General features: G+C 38.7%; 1 protein-coding gene across 20 annotated transcripts in view; it reads right to left on the reverse strand.

Moving 5' to 3' along the window:
• Window positions 1–1,062: 1,062 nt before the first annotated feature.
• TCF4 (transcription factor 4) overlaps window positions 1,063–17,673 on the reverse strand; it is a gene marked incomplete at its 5' end in the record, with an annotated part of 345,132 nt that continues 328,521 nt past the window's right edge. For 14 of the 20 annotated variants that reach the window (XM_079109488.1, XM_079109478.1, XM_079109490.1 and 11 more), the window contains 5 exons: window positions 1,063–5,727; window positions 5,912–6,052; window positions 6,485–6,714; window positions 9,844–10,006; window positions 11,618–11,753. In XM_079109488.1, coding sequence (XP_078965614.1) covers window positions 5,916–6,052; window positions 6,485–6,714; window positions 9,844–10,006; window positions 11,618–11,753 — 666 coding nt within the window. In that variant the 3' untranslated portion in view covers window positions 1,063–5,727; window positions 5,912–5,915. The remainder of the gene's footprint in view (window positions 5,728–5,911; window positions 6,053–6,484; window positions 6,715–9,843; window positions 10,007–11,617; window positions 11,754–17,673) is intronic. The other 6 variants (XM_079109495.1, XM_079109494.1, XM_079109493.1 and 3 more) reach the window with 1 other exon arrangement.

The following is a 17,673-nucleotide window of genomic DNA, read 5'->3' on the forward strand; positions in this document are numbered from 1 at the left end:
AAATCTTTGGAAATTTCATAAAATTTAAATATCTGCAAACAATCCAACCCCCCCCCCCCAAAAAAAAAAAAAAAAAAAAAAAAAAAAACACCAACATTTGGCTATGGAGGGCACTTCGCAAGTGAACCAAATGGCATGATAACATTTTCCTTCAGGTAAGCTAGTCACTAAATCCCATTCAAAAGAATACAAGAGCAATATCGGAGACATCCCCAAATTCCACGCAGGTGGTGAGAACATTCCGTTAGGAAGGGCTCATCTACTGTGGGTTCCTTTACATTGGGTGCGTTACTTTACATCTCTACAGTGCAACGTTGAAACAGCCTCCAAGTTTTGTAAAGTAGATCTGATGTCCATTCTACAAAAATATTAACTTACAGTACATAACACTGAATAATTTTAATCTATACATTTCCCCTCCCATCATAGGTGACACACGTCAGTTTGTACAAGTTAGAAAAAAAAAATCTGGTTGTTTACATCTGGATTAATAGTCAACAGTCAACCAGAAGTTGGTGGGGAGGGTATAGTTTGAGAGAGTATAAATACAGTGGAATATTAACTGTGGTTAACAACATTCAACTTTTAACAAAGTGATACAAAATAAATCTTCTTAGATTTTTTTTTTTGTTTTGTTTTTGTTCTGACTGAAAAGATCTAGCTGAGAATGTTCTGCCAAACAGCCGACCAAGTGATCCAAAAGGTTAAGGCTGACATGAGTTAGCAACCTGCAGCAGAACCCAAAACAGAGGCGCAGTTCAGAGCTCTTCAAATGCATAGCTTCGTGTCACACACACGTTAATTACACTCCTTCAATTAGTGAATCCTCTAGACAGTTTTCTTTTTGTTTTGCATGCATCCCGTTCCATTTCATTAAAGGGCATCTCTTCCTTGATCAACCATGTACTTTGCTTTTCAATTTGTTTTTGTGAATTTTTTTGTATGTTTTGTTTGTTAAGCTGTCAATACCTCCAACACGTGGAAAATGAAATATAGATGCAGTCTTACAAAGAGCATCGTAGCTATATGGACAATGCAAAATGAAATGAAACAAGTGTCAGAAACAGTTTATAAAAATGGCACATTTATTGCTACAGAACGGTCATGTACATGACTTCATCGAATAACTACAGATGGGAAACAGGTAATGGCCTAGACCAAGCTGGGTTTGTTTTTGTCTTGAAGGAAAACTCCAGCACACAACCTGTTTGGACACTTCTACAAATCAGAAATACACCAAAAACATGAAAAAATCGAGGCACTCAGCCACACATTGAAAACAAGGTGTAACTGTTTTATCTTTTTTTTTTTTTTAAACGTTTTCCCTTTTTTTCTTTTTTTAACAATTTTTTTTTTTAGTTTTTAATGCTGCAGCTATGTGTACAGTCGCAAAAAATTTCCCCGCTGCGACCTACAACTAAAAAACAAAAACAAAAACAAAACAAAACAAAAAAAAAACAAAAAAAAAGCTACCATACAGTTTCATCTTGGTAACACATGGTAAAATAACATCTTTTAAATAGTAAAATAAAGTAACAAACTTTTACTCATAATGATTCCAAAAATCTACAAAGAAGAAATATTCAGAATCTGACAATTTTTTTTGTAATATTCATGGTATAAAAGGATTGCTCCTGCGAAAAATAAGCCAAATATATTTTTTATTTTTAAATTTAGTTTTTTTTTTTCCTACTAGGGTGTACTACAGTCTATTTTATAGCAAAAAGAGCACTAGACAAACAAAGCTTTATAACAAAAAGCCAGGCACTGATACATGGTAAATCTCTGCTTTTTTTTTTTTTTTCTTATCTTCACTTAATTGCATCACAAGTAACAAGAATGAAAAAGGCCACAGTTCATATATTTTCACCATTACATATGTCTATAATACTTGAAATGAGTATGGCAAAACCAGCACTGCACAAAGATGAGTCCACTTCAAGTCCCGTGAGAAGGAGCATGTCTCTAAAGAAAACAAACAAAACCAAAGCAAAATAAAGAGGCCCAAAGGCCCTGGTGCCCCACTGTGTTGGAATTCATCAAATTCCATCTTGACTCTTTTGCTTCCAGTCAGCCAGCAGACTAAATTTTTGTGCTTGTTTATGCTGAAATTGTTTCATTCCTGACTCAAGTTCACTTTTGGACACATCATATTTGCCTGTTGGATGCAAAGACGAAAATCCTCTTAACCCCAAGTCTTGGTTCGATTCCCTCCCCACTCCCCAACCCCTCATCAAAAGAAAGATCACGAATAAAAAAGAAATTCAAGAGATAGGAAAAAAAATCAAAAAACAACAACAAAATAAAAGGAATCGGAAGACTGAATGAGAACCAGTTGCACCACTGGGTGGACTGTTGTATACACATTAGTGTTCCTTGCAGCTACACGAAGACAAATGGTAAGGATTTCTAGATGAACAGATCCCTATTCTGCATATTAAAAATCACTTGAATGTGGAGGTGGATCAACTGTTCCAGGTTGCTTTCAAAGTCCAAGTTTCTTAAACCGATCCCCAGTCTGAGCATCATTCATATATATATGAAATATATATGTGTGCATGGTGCAGTATGGACCCTTTAGACATTTTTGTATAGTACTTTAATCCTGTCTTCTGCTAAATTTCATTCAAAAATCCAGTGCAGGATACCAATATCTTACCTGGGTTTGGAAAGTACAAAACAACGACAAGAAAAAACGCACTAAAAAGGCCACATTCCCTTTCTTCTTTTTTATGGGGGATACCACCCAATTACTACGGAGAGGTGCAGATCATGTTTCCCCACCAAGCAAAGAGCAGCGAGCAGCTTTTGGTGGCCGTTAGGAAGTTTTTCGCTTATGCCCAAAGGGAATTCCACAATAGAGGTATTACATTACAGAGTAATGAATACATCAAAGCTGGTGAACAAGAAATTGCAGCTTTTCCTCGGTTTGACTGAGAACAAAATATAAAGCACCAATTTAAAAAATAACCAAATGACTACAATTTAATGTTTTGCTTTGTTTACAGATTTGAAAGACTTTAATTCAGCTCTATGAAGCACCTTTCTGATAACATGTATCAAAAGTGCCCTCTGAACATGTACATCCATGCAGGGAGTTCCCAGTTCCCTACAGAGTAAACGCCGTATTCCCTTCTGTACACTTATCCTGAATATGATCAGAGTATACCTGCTTCCTATATAATATTGTTCCTAGGGATACCCGCCTTGAGACTATACAAAATGAGTGCAGAATGGACCACTAAAAGGAAATCTTTAACATACTGAGGGAACAAGTTCACACGGTTTCCATTATTCCGGGAGGAGGGGAGAGTTTACATTATTGTCTTCCATGACCATCTTTGAGCTCCTTTGTTCGAACGTTTCTCAGGAAAGCCCCAGAATAACTTTTCATGAAGTCTGATTTCTGCTATTCTCCTAAGGTTTTAATCCACCTCCACATTGTAGGAACTTATCAACAAATCAAAGGATTTTAGTTTTATCGCTACTGAACATATTTACAGTTTTCAACACACACACAGCTAATCAAAATGTTTATGGGTTTGTAAAAGATGACCACGTGGTAACTATCTTATTTGTTCTTACATTTTCAGAAATGAACATAAAATTCAGATTCTTGTAGCTCACTATTTCATTTAAATGAGACTTTTTTAAAACCACACAGTTTAGAAAAACAAAAACTGATACAATGTATTAAAACACATAATAACAAGAGTCTACATGTAAAAATATAACTTTTACATACACAATTTCAAAATAATGATACGTTTGCCATTTGTTGCATAAAATTTACAAATGTATTTCATTACTATATAACTGGCAAAACAGGAGAACAGATGGAACATTTAGACCATTTCGATGGATTTATGGCATTTACTCAGTGCTGATAGGTGGAAAAACTACTTGAACAGGGATTGTTTTTTTCTTAATACATGCCAAGATTGTGTGGCTGTAAAAATAGAAACGAGTTAGACACAAAAGGATGCTGACAAATACTTAACTAGGAGCACTATTTGTTACTGCACTATACACCAAAGTCAATCATTATAAAGATTTAGGATGGAAACTGGTTTAATTGTGCCCAGACGTCAAAGCTAGCTATCTGCTGAGTTGCTGTGCCATAGCTTGGTCTACGTTTCTATCAGATATGGTTAAGTATAAACTTCATTCATACTGGCCAGAGAAATACTGCGCTACCCCTCCTCAAAAAAGTGCAACTTAATGCTTTAGGACTTATAAGGCTTATTATAATGCTGCATGATGACTGAATATTGGCATTTTTCAGACAAAGGAGGAGGCAGGTTAAGTCATCTACTTTTTAGTAAACCCATTTTGAAAAAAAAATCAAGAAAGCAACAAAATCAATCAGCTCTGTCACACTACTTGCAATTTTCTCATTTGACGATTTTTGAACTTGGGTTTTTTTTTTTTGTTTTTGTTTGTTTTTTTGTTTTTTTGTTTTTTTTTTTCCAAAAATCTGACCATGTATTCAGAAACGCCTCACTGCACACTACTCCGGCTACACAGGTAGGTAACACTTGAATCGTTTTGTTAAATCACAGCCACTTTGATTATGTTATGTTTCCGATGATATAAACATTGGAAGGCACAGTGGTAACATTGTAGCATTCTAACCTTGTACCTCTGAAAATCCCAGAATAGGGTCACAAACGCAACATTACAAGTCAGACAAACTCGTTTTGCCGTTTCTTGGTAATGCTGCTTGTAATATCTACACATGATGTGACTTTTAAGTCCTGTGTTCCCAAAAGACTGGAGAAACAACTTTCTACTTATTTATGAATGAGAAGCAACATCAGGGTCAGCATTTCCTCCTGCACTGCCCCTCCAGAAGCAGAGTTGGCACTACAGGTTATGGTAACAAACCAGGGAAAGGGAGAGAAATAAGACCAAAAAAAAAAAAAAAAAAAAAAAAAAAAAAAAAAAAAATCCATATTTACAGTAAAATCTTTCTTTTAAAAAAGTTAATCAGTACTATTTTTTTACAGGAGAAAAAAAAAGTCTGAAACAAATGAACAAAAGCTTACCATAGTCACTAAATTTTTAATATATATTTATATATATATTTATATATATATTTGTCATAGGTCTATAAGATCCATCTGTTCCTCCTACCCTAAGGAATGGCTAATGTCATCACTTCTTGTCATCAGGACGTTTGCTGGTTTTGTGACTAGGGCAGCTGAGCTCCCCCTAATTCAATATCCAGTAATAATAAACACTAGCTGACTTGAATACCAACAAAAACGTTCATGTAGTTTTCTTCAGAAGTACACTTTTTCATTATTGCAAGTTTACAATTTTTTAAATTAAATATTTTTTTCAGACTTACAAATTAATTATATTTTTTTTTTTTCCAAAAGAAGTTTAGGCACAAATGCATTGTTCCACAGTGTGGAAAGATTGCCATTCAGTCTCTGGGCTGCGTCTCAGCCTGTACATACTGCTTTGCACATTCTGAATGATATGTTAAAGAAGTCGTCCCTCAAGTTGCACTTTTTTCTTTCTTTTTTTTTTTTTTGTTTGTTTTCTGTTTTTTGATAATTGGGAATGCTGAAACCTCTTGCGTCTGCGATTCATAACTACTCAGACTTGTCTTATATTACAAAAAAAGGGGTTAAGGAGAAGTGTTTATGTGGGTTTAAGATAATACAGCTGTTAAGGAAGTGGTCTCTTGTTTTAATGAAGCAATGTAGCAACTTGGACCTGAGAAAGGAAAAAGAGAGGAAAGTTAATTAATACATTTATTAAAGAGAAAGTGATTAAAAAAAAAAAAAAAAACCAACTCATTTACCAAGCAAGAAAAACACATGTTAAATTTGGGCAAAAGTTGACTTTTACAGCAAGAGTTAAGGAGTGAATTTTCAGAAATGTTTGAAAACGAACTTGCCCTTTCACATCTGTCCCAAGTGATTGGACGCATCTCCCATTCCAGGGTGCGGGCCAGCCAAGGAGAGTGGGGGAGGCTCTGAGGACACCTTCTCTTCCTCCCTTCTTTTCAGACATGCTGCTTTCGGATTCAGATTCCTTTCTGTGGAGAACGAGAGCACGGGACGTTCAGTCAACGTCAAGGCTTCTGGCAGAGGGCAGTGATACAGTGATTGACCTTTTGGCTCAGTTTTTATGTGACAGAAGGAAAGGCGCAGTTAGGAGGTGTGCACTATGCTGAGTCACCTGGTAGGTCACTAGTAAAACCTCAACTGCATGGAGAATTTGGACGGCAACTTTACAGGAGGAAAGAAGCTGGTAAATCAACTGAGCTGCAATTACTGACAGTACCAATGGAAGCTTATGACGTGACGTCAGTTATGACAGGACTCTACAGCTCAGTAATCCGGGGGAGCAATGCTGTCCTACAGACGGAGCTGCGGCCCACACTGAGCATCTATTCTGAGGGTTCTTAAGAGTAGCGCTGTGGCTCGCAGCAGTGAGTCCATCCCACCTCATGGCGGCCTGCACTGACCTCGGACTTGCTGCTCCAGGCTGAGGATAACAGCCACGGCCTGGTGGAGGATCAGGAGCTTAGTCTGAGGCTTGTCACTCTTGAGGTGGAGCTGCACCATGCGGCCAAGCTCCTTGAAAGCCTCGTTGATGTCGCGGACCCGCAGGCGCTCACGGGCATTGTTGGCCATTCTCCGCTCCTTCTCACGCTCTGCCTTCTGCTCTGGGGTCAGGTCCTCATCATCATTATTGCTGTGGGACAAAAAGGATGCGACATTTTCTAATGGTGTGGGGAAAAGGAAGGTATCTAAATTGTTTTGTTTTCTTCCAGCATTGTCAGGAAACTTTCCCATCTCAATCTGTGTTCACGCCAGTTTTATATCCACTTGACCTTGGAACTGGTCCATGTATAAGATATTTACCCACACATGAAACCCTAATCAAACAGGAGAGCATGATCTGGGCTAAGGAAAAGGCCCAGAGGGTGCCTGTTCTGACATAGGTGGCAAGAGGGGAAATAAAGCTTTTATGGGTAAAGCCATGCTCTGCAAACCAGGCCTCCATGCACTATGCTTGGCCTGCCCTCTGTGACCACGCTTCAGAAAAACTGTTGATACGTAATCTTTTTTAAAAGAACTTTCATACTGTGACATCTGAAACTTAATGAAATATGTGACTGAAAAGAGATTTTGATAGGTCAAAAAAACATAAGATTGGTAGGTTAATAGGACTAAGAAGAAAGTCCTCCACCGAAGACTCCAGAGCAACGAGGGTAAAGACCACAGGGCTCTGCCCTGATGTTGACGTTCTCAGCTCTGAAGGCCTGGCCGACCCATGAACCCTACCTGTGTCTCATTTTCTCCACACAGTAAATAAAAAGTTGAAAAAAACATGCCTTCCACAGTCTTTAATGTTATGGATGTTTGTGATTCCCCAAAATAAGTTGGGGAAATCTGAATTGACATCAGCTATGTAAAACAATACATAATCCAAACATCTACCTCTTATAAATTACCATGACCTCATGGTGAGTCAAAAATGAAGCCAAACAGGAATCTCGCTAAGAACCAAAATATCCTATGATTCATAATGAAGGCATGGTTGGGCCTAGTGTGGCCTGGACAGATAAGATCAGTTCTGACCGTTTCTGGGTATCTTAGTGACCAGTCAGACGTTGAGCAGAAGGCAAAGAGGATGCTGAGTCATCTGGAAGGCGGAGCATCTGAGGACTTTCATGGCAGGAGGGTTTCCAGCATTTCAAAGGGCTTTCAAAGGCAGGTGTGGGAAGTGTCCCTCTCAAGAAGGCAGAACAAAACAAAGAACTCTGGATGACCACTGTGAATGACCATGAGCAAGAACCCTTTCTGGGAATGAGAGGCATCAAAAATGTGCCACTAAAAGTAATGTAAGTGCCACTAAAAAGCAATGACTCCTCGGTGTAAGAATTAATATGGAGGAGACTACCTTTGTGGCCATTAGCCTAGAGGTTCTTGCATTGAGCTAAAGGACTGAAGATTGGCGACTACCTTGAAATTCCATGTCTGAAATGTTCACAGGACAAAGCATTTCAGAACTGGGAGGCATGTGGATAATTATTTAGTCAATATGACCTACATTTAATGAATGCTGGCTTAAAAGGTATGGCTCCAATCTTCCATTTTTGGAAACTCCTTGGGTAACATCCAAATTGCAAAAAAGACCAAGGTCACTGGAAAAGCTCTAATCAATCAAAAATGAAAGCATATTCTTGGTTTCCAAGTACACACAGTACATGATGATGTAGGTAAGCCAAGAACACTTAACAAAGGAGAAAAGTTAGTGAGGAGGATAAAGACACTAAAGAGGCTCAGAGACCACACTGCTCTCCCATAGCTGAAACTCCCTTCCATGTGGCACCACCAGCCACAGATGTGTGCTAGCTGACACACAATTCAATGGAACCAATCAGAAAAGAGCCTCTTTCTCGGCTTCCTAAGCCTCCTCGATTCTATGCTTATTCCCCTTTTCCCCTAATCCATGATCCCTGCTGGTGCCAAAGAAAATCAGTTTACTATTAATTCACTCTTGCACCCTGCTAAGCAAACAGGATGTAATAAGCCAAAAGGAAGTCTCTGCTGGACCTGCCCTGAATCTGGGTAATATTTTTACATATCAAACATGTGCCATACCTTACACATAGGGGACTTGAAAATGGGAACTTGTCTTCCAAAGATTTTCAGGCTAATAACTGATTAGAATTGGTTACTCACTTATAAATAAATTAGTTATGCAAATGATCTGCCTAGATTTGAAAAACATCCCTTCGCAACATAGTTTTGGAGGCACGCATAAGTAAATGTCACAAAAGTGACCTTTGAAAACAAGAAGGCTCTCAACAGAAAGTTAAATGTTGTTCTGAAACTTCAAAGACTCCATTAATATGTATGAGTTATATTACCAAGAACTGACCAGACCAAGAGAGAAACTGTTAAGGATGTGAAATTCCCACCCTGGGATATCTTGCCATGTGGCCAAGAATCAGGAAACTGTAGTGATGGTGGAAAGGGTAAGCTAGAAGCATTGAGACTTTTGGGAACTTGCAGCAGGACAAACAATGGAATTTGCCCCAGGAATTATAAAGCCAACATAAAAAGGAAGTGTCTTCATTAAGAACACTAGATGTAAAGTTGCAAGCCACAGCCTTTAAAAGGGAAGCTGCAGGCACGGTTCAATTGGTTTAATTCTCAAATAGAAACAACCCAAAGGAATTAAGGTAAAGCACATGGGTGTCCATGGCATTCAAAAACCATCTGATAACTAAAGTTCAAAGAGACATATGTAACTGAAAGATAGCAGATACTTAAGACCAACTGGAAGCTGTTCTCCTGAAGTTACGTTTTCTGTAAAGCCAGGGAGGAAAAAGATTAGCAATTGAGGAATTACTCTTCCAAACATTAACAGGTTTAGTATAAAGCTAGAAATCAATATTTTAAAGAAAACAGTTACAGTTACATACACATCATTATTTGGCTCTTTAATATGCCTAAGATCACTTTTTAGAAATATTTTAGAAAGTACATTTCTGACCAAATTTGTAGAATGTAGTTTTAAAAGTAAACCATTTGCACTTGCATCCATTATAAATCTGTTTTTTTTTTTCTTTTTGGTACTGTGTATAATCAGCATTGGGTCCAAATTCATAAATGCAAAAACATTTTAGGCTTCACTAGAGTACAGGTATCTTAAATGATACTTTTAGTACTTCTAGAAGAGGCCTTCAATTTTCCTTTCATCTGTAAATTTACCTGCCAGGAAAAAACTGATTAGTTTCTTCCTGTTCTGTTCACTTCATCAAAGTCCAATAAAGGAATTAAATGAAGCGACAGTATGATATACTGTTACCTAGATCTTGACCTAGTAATTGATTTGATATCCTTCTTGTCGTCGTCTAATTTCTTGTCCTCGGAAGATTTCGTGTCTTGCAGATTCTCATCACCCTCATCGTCAGATTTGATCTCAGAGCTGCCGGAGGAGACACTCTGCCCCTGTAGACCTGGTGGCATGCCTACAGGAAAAAAAGAGATCAGGTGACACGGACGCTAAAACCTTGATGCAGGAACACTCACCACCCCCACCCCCAACCTCAAGGCTGCCAGCCAGATGATTCGCACTGCTGAACTGTGATCCTTCTGTCACTCTTTCCCTGCTATCTGGTGAAGTTTCAGAAATGCACCTGCGGAAATAAGTTTTCCCTGCATTGGCTCTGAGGTTAAATTCTATTTTGCAATCTTTTGGAGTAGATGGTAATTTCACTGTCTACAAAACATCAACTTAATTGCAATGAAAATCATAATCATGAAAATCATACACCTCAATGTTCTGATTAAGAACCCAAGTAAATATCAGCTATTATATTGAGTTTCTTCCATATGCAATGATTTAATAGAAAAATGTCCTTAAAATATAATTCCCAGGGAGTACGCTAAATATATGCAGTCAAGACTTCAATAGATACCCTAATGATATTCTGAAATTAGGCTTCTCTTATCCTCAAGGAGTAATCAGCATTTAAAAATGGTACATATGGAAGGCAGTTCTCTGCTCACTGAAGAAAATTCTAGCTTTATCATCGCTAAACTTTCCAACATCACACTACATTTTAAAATGTGACTTTAATGTTATTTTATTTCTTAGTAGATGCATGTCTATTGAGTATTTCCTTCTACTTGCAATCGATGTACTCTGGAACCCTATTTCTCAAAATTTGGTCCATGGGACAGGACCATCCTTATCACCTGGGAGCCACTAGAAATGCTGCATCCCAAAATTAATGAATCAGAATCAGCCTTTTAATGCGAACCTTGGTTCAAGCTTTTCGTGTTACAGTTTGAGAAGCACAGATCTAGGGCAAAGAGAGCAAAACCAAAAGCTCTGCCAGGTTATTATTCCTCAGATGAAAGTGAATAGCCATACCCATATATATATAATTGACACTCAGATGAGTATAAAGTTAACAGTTGAAAAGATATTATAAGGATTCTTGAGGCGGTGTTACTGTGTTTATTTTAAATGTGAAGGGAATGAGAAGCTGTTATTGAAATGACCAAAAGTCAGCTGGCCAGTGAGTAGCACAGGGAACTTAGACTCAGACCTGGCCCTTGTAGCACACTTCCTGGGGACATGAAAAGGCCTTGGATGCAGGCACACGAGGCGGCCATTACATGGCTAGATGACTCAAGAGCAAAACCACCCAACCAAGTTACATTTTAAAAACGTACCTATATTTCCTTCCATCTCAAACAAATAAAACAATTTCCTTCCATCCTATTCATTTGGAAACATCATGTTCAAGCCACAACTAACCACATTAGAGGACCTGAATGGGTAAAATGTGGAAATAGCTAAAATATAATTTCCTCTCATCAGTCTGTTGTCTCATTCCCTACTGAAATGGGACCAGGATTTCAGAGGATGTTTGAGGAAAACAGTTACTGAAGAAACATGATTAGCGAGCTAGGTTTTCACTACTTTCCCATTTACTTACCATTTTTGTACCAAATTTGATTCTTGGTTTTCTGCCAGTGCTTCCTGGGGGCTGCCCGCCAAGGACACTGGGCAACGACACTGTGTGTCTTGTTTACAGGAGGTCAGAAGTGCCCTTCTCAGGCACACTTACCTCTGTAAGGGTCCTGGGGTGGGTTCAAGTCAGGGGAAGTTGCAGACTGGACAGGAAGCTGTGGAACCGGAACCTGATTTGGCAGAAGAGAATGGCTGCCTCTCAGGGCCACGCCATCTTCACGGTGGGCCCCAACCTGAAAGAACAAGAGGAGCCATTGTGATCAGTGGGAACTGGAGGCAACACAGCTGTTTCCAGGGGCAGCAAGGACCTGATGCAGGAAGGCTGGCTTCTGGAAAACGATCCTCCCGCACGTGTTTCACTAGAGGGCGCTGGAGGACTGCACATGTACCTAGAGTTCTCTACAAAAACACTTAACGCTCAGTGAGATGCCGTGCTGTACATCCAGTGACAAATATGGCAGAGTAGCTCAGGCAGGTAAAACGTCAAATTGTCTCCCAGGGTGCTGCAGTGGAGCGCACGGATTCGTACCCATCTGTCTTCTATCATGTCCGCCAACAGATCTGACAATTATCTTAATGCCCATATGCTTAATTGTGGGCTTCTCAATTCCCCCATTGCTATCGGAAATCCTACAGGAATTTCAATTTGGCATTCGACTTTCATTTCAGGGGATAAGATTCTCAGGCCTGCCATTTTTTTTTCCATAATGCCAGCTAAGCCTCTGACAGCGGAAGCTACAGCAGTATGGGACATAGCCCCTGCTCGGTACAAATATAATAAAATGTCACCTGGCTTCCCAAAACTGGCAGCCCATTCCAAATTAATGTTTACTGTATTTCATCAGCTGCTGAGTTCCAAATCCAAAGGGGGACCATTTCTGCCAATGCCACCACACCGGAAAATGTACCAATAAAGGTTTTATTAAACACACCAGTAATGCCATGATTGCCATGCGAGGATGTTTGGACATTTTTCCATTTTTTTCCCCACTACTCTGATCCTAGAAAGACACCATATTGTAAACACTCTTTGTGCTTCCAAGAATGAAATTACAGAGTACAGCATGATTACTTGATTTGAAAAAAAATACTGCTGAGTTTTTTATTAACTACTACTACCTACTATGGGGTCCAGAGACATTGAACTTGTGGCACTGAGACAGCAGTTGCTGACTTTACGGCATATGCCTTAAAGCAAAACCATTAAGCATTTGTAAACCAAGAGAAACAAACAGCTCACATTTGCCTTTGTATTTTTAAGTAGTTTTCTTCTTAGCCTATTGTTAAGTGGGCATTTATGCCAAACAGTGGGTCTAACACTAAAAAATATTTATGCATGAATTTATTCAGCTATGAATCAGGAGTTACTTCTATTTCAAAAATATACCATCACAAAGCAGAATTTTCACTCTTTGGTACTAATATGTTTTATGAGTATTTCCAAAGAGTGCAACAACAGGAAGAATTCAAAGCAACAATGAACTCACAGGACTGAAGCACATGCTATTATTTATAAAGGCACCCAAGTATTAAGAATTTTGTATGTATATATATGCGTGCGAATATATGGAGGTATTTTGTATGTATATATGTATGTCTCCATGTATATACACACTCCTAAATAAAACCACAGAAAAGGATTTGGTGGGATTGGGAGAATCACATAAATTGTACTAATTGTTCAGACTCAAAACACAGTAAGAATAGTAAAGGACACTGTCCACACCAGGAAATACAAACATTTCAGCTGAGAGGCTGGGAGTCCCGTGCCAAGGCACTGGGTGCCTGTGTGGCAACATGCTGAAGAGTGGTGGTTGAGCTCCGTGTGGCTGCTTTATGGACTGAGACCCTGAGCTCATTCCATTTTTGACCACAAACTGGTCTCTTGGTAGATTCCTTCTGCTGGCCCAGAATTCCAGCTGTGCAGCAAGGCAAGCCCTTCCGACATACTCAACTCTGTTGCCACGCCACCCCGGTTTTCCTCTGTGAGTGGGGTCTGCTCTCTTACAGGCAGACTGGAACACCCTGTTCCTTCAACCACGTCTCTCTCACTCTTTCTATATATTCTTTGCATGTTTGTTTTTTGGTGGGGATTGAACCCAGGGACTTGTGCACTCTAGGCAAGTACTCTTCCAACTGAGCTATGTCCCTGGTCCTCTATATCTTCTTTCCCCTGAAAATAAGAAGAGTCATTTTACATTCAGGTTTTGATTTGCCATGTTTATATTTGTGCATATAGAAGACAGATTCGATTCATGGTTATACTTTGGGTTTAAGATCTCATCTTGGAAGCATCGAATTGGACAGGCCTTGATCAAATGACAGTTTTTCATATCTATAAATCAATGTGACCTAAATAATTATCTTAGTGCAAATTCATTTTTATTAGTATTTCCAAAGATTCTAATTTCCCGAATATCCACTAAGGATGGTACTCAGTTGGAATCACTGAAGGTAACCACTGATACGAGCTTAGCAGAGTGGTACACTCCTTCTGTTTCATAACTGGGACCTATATGGAGCTTACTCAAGTTAACCTGGGGTTTTTTTTTAACTCAGAGAGCTCTGAGGACCTCAGACCACTTCTAGCTTTTTATGGGTCATAGGACTCTTTCCTCCTGGGGCATCTCTGCTTCCTTCTGGCCTGCCCACTCTGACTGAAGCCTGGTCTCTTCTTTCATAGTGTCTTTTGGTACATTTCTTTGAGGGTTCTAACTTCCTCTCTCTCTTAGTATTTTCCAGGTTCTGGATGCCAAGATCATCTTTGGCTAGCACATCACTTTGAAGCAGACATGGGTCATGCTATGAATAGGCGCCACCCTAGGATCAGGTGTTTTGTGATCCAATGACTTACAAAAGAATGAGCAGACAGGATCACACAGCCCAAACATGGTTGCCTTGGCCTGATCCTCCTGCATATGGTAAATCATGGCTGGTACCTGTATGTACAAATATCTAAGTTACATTGTACATTAGGTAAAGTTATATTCCAATTCTGACATCCATTTCAATTCTCTCCTGTGAATTTATCATTGGGAATAATACCTCTAAATGTGCATTACTTCTTTTGAAGCACAGAAGCACTATAATTTTAAATAATCGTATTTTCTAGGGAAAGAACTGATTTACTAGAAGTACTTTAAATTCATAGAAAATAGACTTTCAGGATTTGGAGAGACTTGGAAATAAATTAGGCCAAATTCAATTTTTACAAAAAAACAAAACAAAAAACTAAGGTAGAGAATGGTCGAGTGACTTGGACAATGTCTAGTTAGAGAACTAAAACAGATCTTGAACTCAGAAAACATTTAACATTGAACAGTTTGATTGGGCATATAGATATGCACAGAAGAGGGAAGCTGAGTAAGGTGCTAACAGGTTTACTTCCTGGAGACTTTACTTTAAATCAGTGTGTGCACATGTATGTGTGCACATGCATACCTGTATGTGTATAGTGTTACAGGCATATATATACATATACATATGTAGATCTGAAAATCATTTTAGTTTTTTTTTTTAATCATAGGAAAAAATTCAGAGTTCATTAACTTAGGCCAAGGCCAAACTGTCTAACTAAATTACAAAATTTAATATTTGAAACAACTCCTCCAACATAAACAGATTTAAAAGACATGCAGTTTCAAATTAGGTGGCTGTTGGCCAGGCTGCTTTTTATACGGGGATGTGGGATGTGAACGGCATCTTGGTAAATATCCTTGTCCTTATCCTCAAGCTAACAACAAATGCCACAAACAAAAAAGACATTCAATGCTTTTGCTCTTTTGTTTCCAGGGAGTATTGTGAAAGTAATTATTCTGTTGTATTTAAGAGGCCTATTTCATGGATGGGAAAATGTATTAAATTTCATTTGGCAGTTATTCAATCCTAGTTAATGTTATCTCCAGAGATAACTGCTTCAAAACAGGCTTTCAGACCCCAGTTACTTCCATTCTACCATAATCCTTCTAAGAGTGTAGGACAGGAACTTTAGGTAACTTGTCATTCATTTTTAGATGTAGGTGATGCTGACACAAAACCAGATACGCTATTAGAAACATTTTGGCATATCAAAAATTAAAGCGTGTAATGAGTGGCACTGGTTCAAACATTAGATGTTTTTCAGAAAGAAGAAAAATATCAAGGAAAATGAGACAAAGAAAAAATTCTGATACTTTTTACTTTCCTCTTATATTTTTTCAAAAACAGGAGAGAAAAGTCGATGGGCTTCCACTGTAATTAGAACGTATTGACACAGCAAACAGTTTTGGTGTTGAACTGTAATCTCCCTATGAAATATCAATTATACATGACAGTTGTAGAATACCAGATTTCAGTTTCGATTACCTTGCCAGATCTCTTTATATTAGAGAAAAGCAAACTTATTTTCTCACACGCAAAATACCATTCTGGCCACAAGTACATCTTTTTCAGGAGGCAGAAAGTGGTCAAGCAAACTTTTCTGGTGGCTCACAGACGGAAGTCAGAAGCTCATAAATAGCAGCAAGTAGATGGATACTGTGAGGAACACCACCAGACACAGAAAGCAAGATCTGGCTCTAAAAACCAAATCTTGAGAGACCAAGTCCTCACATTGAAATATCTTTCTTCACCCACCAGTATAATTTCTGTATTCTTCAATTTAAAACATTATCTGACAATTTTTTGAATTGTCCATGTGAATAAATTTTAAATAAAGAACTTTTCACTGAAGTCAGATCTGGTGGATTCACAGTTCTTTCGTTTGGATTTTGATTAGATTCTTAAAATATTCATTGGGAGATTTCATAAATGTCATAAGAATACCCAGTGATTTTTTTTTTTTTCTAAATATCTCACAGTCTCACACCTTGTCTGAAATTTAATGTAATTCCTTATTATGCGATTTTTGGAAGTTTACTTAATAATGCTTATTTTCCAGATAACAAAATACTTTTCAAGAGGATTTAAATATGATCTAAATGATCCTGAGGTTTGCAGTGTTGAACTGTCATATGATCAGCTAGGTTGAAAAACTCCTCTGGACTGTCCACAAAAATGGTTATAATGAATGATTCTGTGATATGATCTGAGAGATGCAAATGGGTGTAAGCTGAATTCAGTTCAGCTTTCTTTTTCTAACTCATAAATTCCATCTATTAAAACTGTTTCATTTCTCTCTTCTGTATCTCCACTCCCTTACCCCCGCCACCAATTCTCAATATCATTTTCTGACTGTGGAAACCATCACCGGATGTAGCGTACCAATGGGGGACTATAGAAGGAGATTAGCAGAGCCCATTTCATCCCATCCATGCTCCAGGTGGCAGGCTAGAAAGTAGATTGTAGGGAACTAAAGTTAATCCATCCCTAGTGAACCAAACCCATCTAGCACAGAGATTATGGTGAAATCTTGCAATTACTTATAAGCAGCTACTTTGGTTTGGAGCAAAGGAAAAGTCAACTGAACACTTGATATGAAGTGTGTCATGCCTGTGTGCATGCAGTCTTGCCACTGACCTCCATACCCCGTAGCCAGCACAGATAGTCTATCACTCTGGATTTACCATAACCTTGCCTTTTAATTTTAAAATGCTTCTTATTATCCAATAACATATGCTTATTATGAAATATTTGGAAAGGTAGGAGTGTAAGGAAGCTCACCTAAACTAATGAAATATGCACCCCCCCATCACTTTCCAAATCCTCACCTTTGGGATGCTACATTCTCTTAGCATCACTTGGTGGCTTGCATATTAAGGTTCCAGCATGGCTCTTCACTGTTCTTTTCATCAATCTAAGATCTCTAACTTGTTCTGCTGTGTCCTGCACCTGGATACCTGGGGCCATTTTGATTTCTGCCTGTTTTTAAATTACTCAGTCTTGATCTTTAGTTACTTACTCGTGGCCTCTTACCTGCTGGGCTCACTCCCACATCACCACAGCTTACACAAAGCCCTCCTGGCTGCCCTCTGGGCTGGCTTCTGACTCACTGATCTCTTCTATTAGTTCTACAGATCTCCAGGCTTTAGCGCTTCAGGGCCTTGCTGGTCTCCGCCCTGCACTTTCTCATCAACTTGCTAGAACTCCGTGGGGTCTTCTCTGACCATTCACTGAAGACCCCACCCTCAACACACATTCCAGGGCACTGTTCAATAACACAGGGCTTAAACTTCA

The sequence above is a fragment of the Sciurus vulgaris genome (assembly GCF_902686455.1).
Source record: "Sciurus vulgaris genome assembly, chromosome: 13".
Classification (NCBI taxonomy): domain Eukaryota; kingdom Metazoa; phylum Chordata; class Mammalia; order Rodentia; family Sciuridae; genus Sciurus; species Sciurus vulgaris.